At 42.4% G+C, this 12,500-nt stretch overlaps 1 protein-coding gene across 4 annotated transcripts in view; it reads right to left on the bottom strand.

The window, feature by feature from the left end:
- dip2ca (disco-interacting protein 2 homolog Ca) overlaps positions 1 to 12,500 on the bottom strand; it is a 108,551-nt gene that overhangs the window by 17,262 nt on the left and 78,789 nt on the right. For all 4 annotated transcript variants that reach the window (XM_053612116.1, XM_053612113.1, XM_053612112.1 and 1 more), the window contains 15 exons: positions 12,361 to 12,500; positions 11,656 to 11,747; positions 10,649 to 10,759; positions 9,386 to 9,509; positions 7,193 to 7,302; positions 6,373 to 6,475; positions 6,176 to 6,240; positions 5,972 to 6,065; positions 4,845 to 4,964; positions 3,093 to 3,207; positions 2,755 to 2,894; positions 2,303 to 2,439; positions 1,990 to 2,198; positions 1,600 to 1,714; positions 641 to 842 (listed from right to left, as the gene is read on the bottom strand). The exon at positions 12,361 to 12,500 is cut by the window's right edge and continues 58 nt beyond it. In XM_053612116.1, the coding sequence (XP_053468091.1) occupies positions 641 to 842; positions 1,600 to 1,714; positions 1,990 to 2,198; positions 2,303 to 2,439; positions 2,755 to 2,894; positions 3,093 to 3,207; positions 4,845 to 4,964; positions 5,972 to 6,065; positions 6,176 to 6,240; positions 6,373 to 6,475; positions 7,193 to 7,302; positions 9,386 to 9,509; positions 10,649 to 10,759; positions 11,656 to 11,747; positions 12,361 to 12,500 (1,877 nt within the window). The remainder of the gene's footprint in view (positions 1 to 640; positions 843 to 1,599; positions 1,715 to 1,989; positions 2,199 to 2,302; positions 2,440 to 2,754; positions 2,895 to 3,092; positions 3,208 to 4,844; positions 4,965 to 5,971; positions 6,066 to 6,175; positions 6,241 to 6,372; positions 6,476 to 7,192; positions 7,303 to 9,385; positions 9,510 to 10,648; positions 10,760 to 11,655; positions 11,748 to 12,360) is intronic.

Here is a 12,500-nt window from a genome sequence, read left to right as displayed (position 1 = left end):
AACCATGGTGATTATCTTCTCCTGGTGTTCAGATGTTTGATATGAACATTAACTGAAGCTGTCTGTATCTGCATGTTTTTACACACTGTGTATGACACATGATCGGTTGATTGAATAATTGCATCAAGGTACAGGTGTACTAGTGTTCCTAACAAAGTGGGCAGAGAGTGTGGGCATCTTCCTCTTTCTAGCAAAAGGCCACATACAAATTCTCCAATGTTCCTCTGTCTTAAACAAATAAGCACAAACAGACAAGATCCACACATACACACATACATGCACACATACATACTCACACACACTCACACACACTCACACACATGCACATGCACACACATGCACACACACGCACACACACGCAGACACATGCACACACATTCACACACACTCACACACACATGCAAACACACACTCACACACACTCACACACATGCACACACACTCATACACACTCATATAAACACACACACACACACACGCACACATGCACACACATGCACACATTCATATCCACACACACACTCACACGCACACACGCACACACTCACACACTCACACACTCACACTCTCATACACACACACGCACACGCTCTCACACGCACACGCACACACACACTGTGTGTGTCTGTGTGTGACACACCTGGTTGTTTCTGTCGGGGTTTGGGCAGGTTGGTGACGCAGGTGTGAGGACACATGAGTACATTACAGGGATGCAGAGAACCTTCCAGAAACAGCTGCTTGGTCTCAGACAGGTGGATTCCTCCCAGCGGCGTCTTGGGCAGTGTGTTCGCAGGAACCAGTGCCAAACAGAACACACCTACGTTGTGGATACTATCTATGGCCTACAAACACACACAGAACCGTGTCACACACAGAACCATGTCACACACAGAACCGTGTCACACACATGAAAACACAAACATGGCACAATGAGAGGGTCTGCGGAGAACCACCTGCAGTGAGCAAATTAATTTGCCACAGTGTGTGACCTTTAACTGTGCAAATTACATACATGGACCCACACACACACACACACACTCTCTCACTCACACACACACATACACATACACACACACGCACACACAAACATATACATATACATTCCAAACAAACAAGCAGTGTGTCATTTTAAAACTCAAATCAAGTTCAATTTCTGCATGAAAAAAAAGATTAATAAAAAACGTCACATTCACGTCACACACACACAGTTTTTGTCTTTTGTTGGTGCTAAATACGTTCCAAAAGCTGACAATGTAGAACATAATAGAACTTAATCCCAAATGTGGAAGAATGTACATATCTAGGGTTCCGCTGTTCTCCACATAAATATTTCAGTATATATGACTAATCACTCTGATTAAAATAATAATAAACTAATCTCATTTGTTCAGTTGTAATTAGCAGAAAGTCCAAAAACCAGATTAAAGGAATAAATCAGTTTCGCAGTGCTGTATGAAAAGAGCCACTGTTTCACTGTAAAGTTCCTCCAGGTTTAATAAGAGATAACCACATGATAGTATAGAACCGGGCCACAGAACCGGGAGACAGTTGAGCAGTAGAACAGGAACGCAGTGTGAGAGTGTGAGTTCTGTTACACACCTGCAGCACTCGACTCATCCACTGGAAACTGTCCTCCTCTGTGGAGTCGGGTCTCTGTTCCGCCACCACCACGATCCGCTCGTCATGTAGAACTGTCACAGAGAACACAGCTATCCTGCAGGAACACACAATTACACACACACTTTATATTTACACACACAAACTTCACATCAACACAAACACACTTCATATTTGCCACATACACACACACTGCTTTGTTGTGTAAGAGACCCTGAATAATTAATTAATATATAATATAATATAATACAATACATTAGGACTGTAAAGAAAATCACACTATGTATAAAAATGTTAATATTAGTGTCTGTGGTTTGTGTGTGTGTGTGTGTGTGTGTGTGTGTGTGTTTCAGACACTCCTCCCTCCCTCACCTGCCTCTGTACACAAACTTCATGGGTTCTACAGCGAGTGCTGTGGCCACAATGTCATCAGCGTTGTGTCTCCGGCCACTGACCACCATCAGACCATCCATCTTGCCAGCAATGAACACCAGACCCCCGGGACCCACGAAGCCCAGCAGCCCGGTCCGCGTGAATGGGTATTCACTGATCAGAGCTCCTGAGCTGCTCATAGGAAAAACCTGATAGCAGAACCGAGTAGAACCAACACAGAAGCAATAACATGAATTTAAACATGTAGAACCTAAACCTGTGTGTATTTGTGTGTGTGTGTGTTGAACAGAACCTCAAAGGTGTTCTTGGTCATCCCAGACAGACCGTAGTACGACGTTCCCGTGGCGATAGAGCAAACACACAACTCTCCAATCTCATCTGTTCGGCACAACTGTGGAACTCCTTCTGGTTTCACCACACACATCAATGCTGAGAACACACAAACACACACAAACACACACACAAACACAAACAGTGTTGAGTTTCAGCTTTAAGGTAGCAGACACGTCAGATTAAAGGCTGAAATGATGCTAGGAGGTGATGATGAATAAATAAAGCTGTAAGGAGGAACAACAAACTCACATAATCAGTACGATTCTTATTCTTTATTTGGTTCTGTTCCTGTTTTGTAATCAACCATCTCTTTACTGGTGCTAGTCTATGACACGTCATTAGCATGTGTATCTGTATATAACCCTGTGTGTGTGTGTGTGTGTGTGTGTGTGTGTGTGTGTGTGTGTGTACCTCCAGGCATGACCGTGCCCACGTCCTGTACTGTGAGAACAGCAAGACGTTCTTCAGTGTCCACTCTTATGACTCCATGGCTCAGACCCTGCATGGACAAAACCCCTCGGCCAGGTGGCTGACTGCTGTCATCTGTGGGTCTGTAAATACACACACACACACACACACAAACATTCAAAAATATTTTTGGCATGAAAAATATCGTAAACACATTAATGAGTTGATATTCTCAATATTTTTCTCTCTGACAACAAACCAACAAAACACAGTGGCAGGAAAAGTTGGACTTTCTGTCTTTCACTGTGTGTGTGTGTGTGTGTGTGTGTGTGTGTCTACACCTCCTGATTGCGACAGTAAGAGCTTCAGGTGAGCTAGCACACGGACAGATGACCTCCGGTCTCAGACCCTTACTCTGGAATACGTTTAAGAATGCATCACATGATGAGATCGACCCTGAGAGAGAGAGAGAGAGAGAGAGAGAGAGAGAGATGTGCAGCAATTATTTTTCATTACTTCCTAATTACTCTGAAATCCTCGGTGCTAGAAACTTAAGCCTTGAGCACACACACACACCTGCACAGCTATTAGAGAACCTAACAGAGTTGTAAAGACTGGAGGCAGTGTGTGTGAGTGAGAGTGTGTGTGTTTGTGTGTGTGTTACCTATACGAGTGTTGGTGTTGAGGTTTTAAACATCTCACAGAGAGGGGAGAGAGAGAGGGACAGAGAGAGAAAGAAAAAGAGAGAGGGTGAGAGAGAGAGGGTGAGAGAGAGTGAAAGAGAGAGAGAGAGGGAGAGAGAGAGCGAGAGGGCGAAAGAGAGAGATAGAGAGAGAGATAGAGAAAGAGAGAGAGAAAGAGAGAGAGAGTGAAAGAGAGAGGGAGATTTATTCCTTTTAAATATCCCAAAAAGAGTCATCAAATTTTGGAAGCATTTAAAAACAAGTGAGTCCAACACTAAAGCATTATAAAGCCCTAAAATACCAGGAGCTGAGGGTAGTGAGGAGTTGCCTCTGCCAGCTGATCCTGAGACTGACTGACCTCTCACCTACAGATGGTCACTGACACTCGGGACCACATACTCAACCATTCGGCCCAACCCAGTTACAAACACAGAACAGGAAAAGTACAGTACTTATTGGACAAACACCGTTATATATCAACACAAACTGGAAGGTCATTGGACAGTAAATGGAGAGTACACCGGGGCAGTAAATGGAGAGTACACCGGGGCAGTAAATGGAGAGTACACCGGGGCAGTAAATGGAGAGTACACCGGGGCAGTAAATGGAGAGTACACCGGGGCAGTAAATGGAGAGTACACCGGGGCAGTAAATGGAGAGTACACCGGGGTAGTAAATGGACACCGGGGCGGCCTACATGACCACGGCGACTGATAAGAACTGAAGAAAGACACTGATGATGTACAGACTCAATGAGTACAGGACAAAGAGACGAGTCGCCGCAGACAGGCGTGGCCGCCCTGAGACGAAATATAGGTAACACACAGCCACACACACCCTAACCCCGCCTAGCACCATAAACACCCACCGACCATAACCATGCCTACCATCATAAACATGCACCCTTCCTAACTCTGCCCACCGCCATAAAGACCCGCCCACCATAACCCCGCCCACCACCATAAAGACCCACCCACCTTAACCCCACCTAACACCATAAAGACCCACCCGCCTTAACCCCGCCTACCATCAACACCTTGTCCCTGTGTTACCATTAATGTAAATGATGTTGCATCTAGTTATTAATTTTGCTACATATTTATCTTGGCATCTGTTTATTCATTTATTTTTTCAATACTATTTTTTTTAAACTATATTTACTATGTTTTCTCTTCTCTTAGTCTGCTGTTGTACACTGCTTTGGCAATACAAAAAATATTGCCAATAGAGCACACATTGAATCGAGAGAGAGCGGGGAGAGAGAGAGGGAGAGCGAGACCGAGCGAGAGAGAGAGAGAGAGAGAGGGAGAGTGAGAGAGCGTGAGAGATTGAGAGGGAGAGCGAATAAGAGAGAGTGAGAGAGAGAGACAGAGAGATAGAGAGAGAGAGAGGTTAATATGAAGAACTCACAGGGGTTTGATCCATCAGCCACCACCAGCATGCGCAGTGAACTAAGGTTGATATCTCTCTGATCTCTGTGAGCCACCAGAGCCCAGTGCATGTCCCTGCTCTTCACACATGCCACTTTAGCTGCACACACACACACACACACACACACACATCAGTAGTAATGCAGAACAAACTTTAGACTATAACCTCTGTCTTAATAACACAAGGAGACAAAAATCACTTCATCATTACACACAATACAGCTGAAAACTCACTACACACACTCACTACACACACTCACTACACACTAACTACACACTCTCGTTACACTCTCACTACACACTCACACTACACACTCTCACCACACACTCACTACACACTCTCATTACACTCTCACTACACATTCACTACACACACTCACGACACACTCTCACTACACACTCACCACACTCTCACTACACACTCACTACACACTCGCACTACACACTCTCACTACACACTCACTACACACTCTCACTACACTCTCACTACACACTCTCACTACACTCACTACACACTCTCGCTACACTCTCACTACACACTCGTACTACACACTCACTACACACTCTCACTACACACTCACTACACTCTCACTACACACTCTCACTACACACTCACTACACACTCTCACTACACTCTCACTACACACTCGTACTACACACTCACCACACACACTCACCACACACTCACTACACTCTCACTACACACTCACCACACACACTCACCACACACACTCACCACACACTCACTACACACTCACTACACACATTCAATACACTCTCACTACACACTCTCATTACACTCACTACACACTCTCACTACACACATTCAATACACTCTCACTACACACTCTCATTACACTCACTACACACTCTCACTACACACATTCACTACACTCTCACTACACACTCACCACACACACTCACTACACTCTCATTACACTCTCACTACACACTCACTACACACTCTCATTACACTCTCACTACAGACTCACTACACACTCTCATTACACACTCACTACACACTCACTACACACTCTCACTACACACATTCACTACACTCTCACTACACACACACACACACACACACACACACACACACACACACACCTTTATACTGACACACTTTCTGGATCCAGGACAATGGATTAACCTTCATCAGAGAGTACGGGATACTGATCACATGCATCATGTTCATCACACTCTGAGGGAAAGACACACACACACACACACACACACACACACACACATTAGATCACCAGAGAGTCAGAGAGTGTTTATGAAATCATCCATCTCATCATGAGTGAGACTTACCGTCAGAATTCCGTGCCACAGACCCACATCCTTCTTAAAGTCTAACACATTCACTATAGTCTCCGCTGCAACACACACACACACACACACACACAAAGAACTAAGTGTATTTCATGCATTTATTTTACATATCATAAACAATCTTTGTCTCTGTGTGTGTGTGTGTGTGTGTGTGTGTGTGTGTGTGTGTTTGTTACCCTCTGTGTATCCGCATGACTGTGTGAGAGCCTGGCAGTGTGTGAGCAGAGCAATCCTCATCACTGTAACGCCCAATACACTGCCGTCCTTACAGGTCTTATACTGATGATACACACATACACACACACACATAGCCAAAAGGATGCATGAAACACAATTACAGGATCTGAGAGAAAAGTCAATCAAACGTGTTTATTTTGTCCATTAGCATGTTTTGTTTACATTTCTCCATCATCGCTACAGTATTTGTGTTGTCGCTGTCCCAAGAATTTTCTGTCCTCCTATTGATGGATTTTAGACGCTCTCAAATTTTTAATCAAACATTTCTCACACTGACAGATCTGTCACACGTGTCTCAGATTTTTCTGCCGTGATGATCCCTGTGTTAAGGGTTTATTCTGATCGATAACTCTCGACTCCAGCAGCCACGTCCTGTGTAACCGAGTGCTCTGTCTCACTGTAACCTGGAAAGCCATTATCTTAAAATCCACGTCATGAACCTCACTTCAGAATTAAACACACGTTAATCATTTATCAGCTACTCTGTGATACGCCACTAATGGAAGGCATATCTGCTATCGATTCGTCTCTTCACCCCACAGGCAGGTTAATGAGCAAGAGGTTATAACAGAGTAATGCCCCTCAGGAAAGAGCGAGTGGAAAACGGGAAACAGACTGCACGCTCCAGCACCTGTAAAAATACACAGCATTCTGAGGAGTATTTTACACAGAGCCAGTAAAAGTGTCAGAACTGAAGCTGGCCTTCAAATCAGCTGAAAAACAATGGAATGAAAATCAGTGTGTGGTTCTGGACCTCACCTCGATGTAGGCCGTGTCGTTGTTTGCATCTTTAATATGTGGGAACCAATCACGTGGAGGCTTAGAGAGGTGTTTTGATTCTGTGACGAACCACAGCAACTTCGGCCAACCTACAGAACAGAAACGTTATTTTAATGAAAACCACCGGAATCCAACGGTTATCTACAGTCCATAACGAGTCATGTATTATTATTATTATTATTATTATTATTTATTGGTGACACAGATGGTCTGATTAATATGACTGCTGCCGGTCTCTCTCTCTGCTGTCTGTCTCTCTTCTTTCTTTACCAGAACTAAAATAGCTTCATAAGCTCATTACCTTTTCTGTGTGCTATTTATATCCTGTCTCACTGCACTGAGACGAAAACGCTGACTGCTGACATCCCAGTTTAGAGCCACACACACTCATCTTTCTGCCCTTCTCACACACACACACACACACACACACACACTCTCTCTCTCTCCACAGACCAAAAGATTCAGTTTGGACTCACAATGCCACAACGTGAGTATAAATCAATTATTTATGCACATATGCATTTTATTGTTTGTTCATTTAAATTTCCATAGGCCACATTTAGATTTTCTCCAGGATAAAAAATGAATCACTAATAAAATAAAACAATTGGTGCTTTACTGGAGACAAGGCAGCCTGTAACACCACTGTGTAATACTCTATAGTGAGAATATATGGTGAATAAAATGATTTCGGATTCAGCCTCACTGTATAAAGATGAGTACAAACAGTATAAATGTAAAATAATTACTATGGATAAATAAGTAAATAAAAATAAATCTAAAAAAGTATATGATTTATGATTTTTTCCTCCATGATTTATTTTCTTTTGTGGTTTATGATGATATGAACACACACTGTGATAATGTTCAGTCTGCAGCTCTATAACATACACTCATTAATATTCATTGTAGATTGGAACAACCTTCCAATTAGTGTTTGGGACTCAGACTCAGTCTCAGTGTTTAAGTCCAGGCTGAAAAGGTATTTGTTTACTCAAGATTTTTGTGAATAGTTTTGTTCTTAGGTAAAGGAGCAGATCTAGAGGATCATAGGTATAGAGTGTTGTGGTGAACTGTGATGTTTGGATGCTGCAGCCCCCCACTTTCACACCTTCACCAAGCTGTGTTGATGGTGGAGTGACTGTTTGTCTTATGTCCCAAGGAGCCCTCATGTGTGTGTTCCCTTCTGGGTCTCCCTTTTAGTTATGCTTTCATAGCTAGTCTTGCTTAGAGTTACTGCTTTCACTCACGCAAACTACACTGTCCTTAACCATTACAGGACAATAAGCATACCTAATAATCTCCCCCTCTCTCTCTCTCTCTCTCTTTCTCTCTCTCCTGATCCATCCTGATGACCTACTTCTGGTTGGAGTTCTCATCAGTTGGAAGTCACATGCTGCTGCTGAGGATGTCTCCACATGGTGCAGACTAAAGATCATTGAGATTACTGAGGACAGTTCCACTTAAACACCATAAAGATGCTTTGGACCTCAGTTCATATGAACAGATATGCTGTGATAGCTTGAGCACTACAATTACCACAAACAGTTCTGGACTCGAGTCTCCATCAGTGAACAGTGGAGAAGTTCAACAAAACAGACTTTCTGTAGAAACTGTAATGAATTTCCTGCTTACACAACTGCACTATTTGAGCATGTAGTATTATCACATTTATAGAAGGGGTGTATTTATTTATAATCGCACTATCCGGTGTCACCCAGATGAGGACGGGTTCCCTTCTGAGTCTGGTTCCTCTCGAGGTTTCTTCCTCATATCATCTCAGGGAGTTTTTCCTCAGCACTGTCGCCTCTGGCTGCTCATTAGAGATAAATTCATACATTTAACATCTATATCCTGAATTTATATATTTCTGTAACGCTGCTCTGGGACAATTACTGTTAAACACGCTGTACACATAACACTGAACTGAACTGCAGATAGAATTCGAGTGCAATGTTAAAAGGAATTTAATAACAATGGTCTATAATGTAAGTTTTCATCAGAGAAGTTTGCTAATTGACATTTTCCAATAAACACTGATGCATGACATTCGTAAAAATCAGATTATGATGTATTTTGAAACGATGCAAAATCTTTCAAAAGAGAACTGTGATGAATTTAAGAATGTAATACTTTTCTCATCCATAACACACACACGCACACACGGCTGACCTTTGAACTGTGGGATTTCTCCGGTAGGGCCTTTAGGGAGCCCCTTATGGCAGGCGTCACTGGTCAGAGCCACAGTAACTCCACAGCTCCCAAGGAGGAAGCCGATCTGCTGACTGCCTGCGTCCTGGAACACATAGAAATAAAATCACGCCTTAAACAGCCGCCCAAAACACACCAAAAATCACCACCTGCCAGGAATAACTGTGGGGGCGATTTTTGATGTTAAACTCAGAGAGACATCTGTGTGTGTGTGTGTGTGTGTGGGTGTTTGTGTTAAACATGGCCTAAAGAAAAGGTATTTTCTCAATTCACATGACTCCATGAATGCAACATATTCATAACTATAAATTTAAATCTTATGTCTAAATTTCTGTAAAGCTGCTTTCTGAAAATGTTTACTGTTAAAAGTGATATATAAATAAAGCTGAAACAAATTGAATAAGATCAGTCTTTTAGCTGGAATGTGAACATTTTTATTACATTCTGAGTGGAACTGCATGCAAAGGAAGCCAGAAAGTGTTCTGCCAGTTTCAAGGTCTTTTTCCTGGAATTTTTGGACTGAGGAGAGATCAGACAGAGCTTTGCCAAAGGCACTCCCCCTACACACACACACACACACACACATACACACACACACACTCACTACTCTTCAGCAGAAAGACCAGCGTCTGCATGTGAGTATGATGAAGTCTTGACACAGCAGTGACACATTAAATGTGACATGAGACAGAGTCAAAAATACACAAAACCATCTGCAATATTCACAGCTCAGTGCAGAATTCTGCATAAAGGCTTTCTGACATTTTATATTAAACATAAATAAAACATAAGCATTAATATTTGTGCTGTAAAGTTGAAATGGCATTTACAAACATCACACATCACACAAATATCACACACACTTCACACATCACACACACATCACACATCACACACATACACACACACATATCACACACATACACACACACATATCACACACATCACACACATATCACACACACATCACACACATACATACACACATATCACACACACATCACACACATATCACACACACATCACACATCACACACATATCACACATCACACACATATCACACAGCATCAACACACAACATCAACACACAGCTTCAACACACAGCTTCAACACACAGCTTCAACACAAAGGAACAACACAGCATCAGCACACATCAACACACAACATCAACACACAACTTCAGTTGACTGTGAAAATTTGACAATAAGATATCTGCTTCTCACCTTACGGGTCAGAGGCACCTCTATTGGCACCGGGACAACCTCAGCCAACAAACAGCCATAAAACGCCACCATGAACGCAGCGGGGTCGTTATTCGGGAACACCAGAGCCACCTGAGAGTGAGAGAGAGCATGAGAGAGAGACAGACAGAGAGAGAGAGACACTAGTCTGGCACTAATATGAGGTGGAGCTGGGCGATTAGACGGTATTGGTATTTATAGACGGTTCACCTTTATCAGTAACGATAGAAAAAATGTTCCAATAACGCTTGATGAAATGTAAACAGACATGAAGTTTGGTTGCATAAACAACCTATCATATGCCTCGGTAAAGGAGTGTGCTACGAGTGACAAGCAAACAGCCAACAACACACAGACGCACCAAAAATGAGTTCAGAACCTGCTGAGGAGATAAAGGAGATAAATAAAAAAGGACATCAGCTCACCAGTGTGGTAGTTTTTTTGTTTCTTTTCGTCTGACTAATATCAGAACACCGCTGTGTGTAAGCTTCGCAAAAAAACAAACAAAAAATACGTCCTGGCCAAGTACGGAGAAACAAGCTGCAAGAGACTTGTAGTACGCATGCGCCGCACTCCACATGAACAGTGCATGTGACTCTGAACAGCAGATGAGGAAGAAATGTGACTGGTGTTTGTTTAAAAAAGATTAAAATTTATCAATAATTATTGATAACAAATGATATGAAACATTATATTGTGATAATTTTTTAGCTGTACCGCCCAGCACTAGTGTGAGTAATTAAACTAACACACAGACTCTGACACACTGATTAGTTAAAATGTCCTTGTGGTCCAACTCGTGTTTAAACATGGAGCAAAAAACCATACTAATTATGTCTTTTACCAGAATGGTGTGAGCTGAAAGAAAACACAACTAACAGCTAAAATTAAGCAAACTAAAACTGATCAGGCATCGGAGAACTCGACCTGATGTTATGACGTAAATAAACAGCGTCAGTGTGAACGCCAGCAGTCAGTCTGAGACTCACCCGGTCTCCCGGCCTCACCATGGGCTCCAGTTTGGTCCCCAGTTTGTGCAGGATGTTGTAGGCAACTTTGATGCTGCGTGACCACAATTTCCCTGTAATACACATCACAAACACACACATACACACACACACACACACACATGCACACACATGCACACACATGCACGCACACACACGTACACACACGTACACACACACACACACATATTACACTCTGAACAAAACATATATATCCAATTATTTATCCATTAAATTTATACCTGGAGTGCTTTTTTCTCATCTCCCTTTATGCTGTCTAGTTTAAAAACTGAAAATAGTTCTCCAGGAGAACAAACACATTCAACACATGATTTAAAGAAAAGAAGAGAAAGAGTTCTAATGACACAAATATAAACATAAAATGCTTGACAGTTCGGTTACCTGAATCTGAGCACATCACTCAAAAACCACACCAATTCATTTATAGTAATAATAATGAAATTCAAGCATCACACACAGAGGATACGAATATAAAGTAGAAATGTTATAGTATTATCAATAAAGTATACAGAAATATAAGTACAGTAAATAAGCAATTCATACTAACCAATATCTATAAACACATACAGTGACTTGGAGTTAAATCCATTTAAAATGTTCAGCATCGTCACTCAATCAGCATAATTTCTGTGATTTTGCAGTGGAGGTTGTACTGAGTGCTCTTACCGTACGTGAGGACATAAAGCGGCTTGCCGTTAGTGTCCATGGTGGTGAGACAGGGGGCTTTAGGAGAGATGGTTCCCCATCGCTGCAGTGCTGCCTCTAGTGATGGAGGCCAGTTGGTCACCACTCCAAGCTGCTCTCCT

Source organism: Ictalurus furcatus, chromosome 23, assembly GCF_023375685.1.
Source record: "Ictalurus furcatus strain D&B chromosome 23, Billie_1.0, whole genome shotgun sequence".
Taxonomy (NCBI): Eukaryota; Metazoa; Chordata; class Actinopteri; order Siluriformes; family Ictaluridae; genus Ictalurus; species Ictalurus furcatus.
The sequence above is the reverse complement of the archived record's forward strand: the minus strand, read 5'-3'. Positions and strand labels throughout refer to the sequence as shown.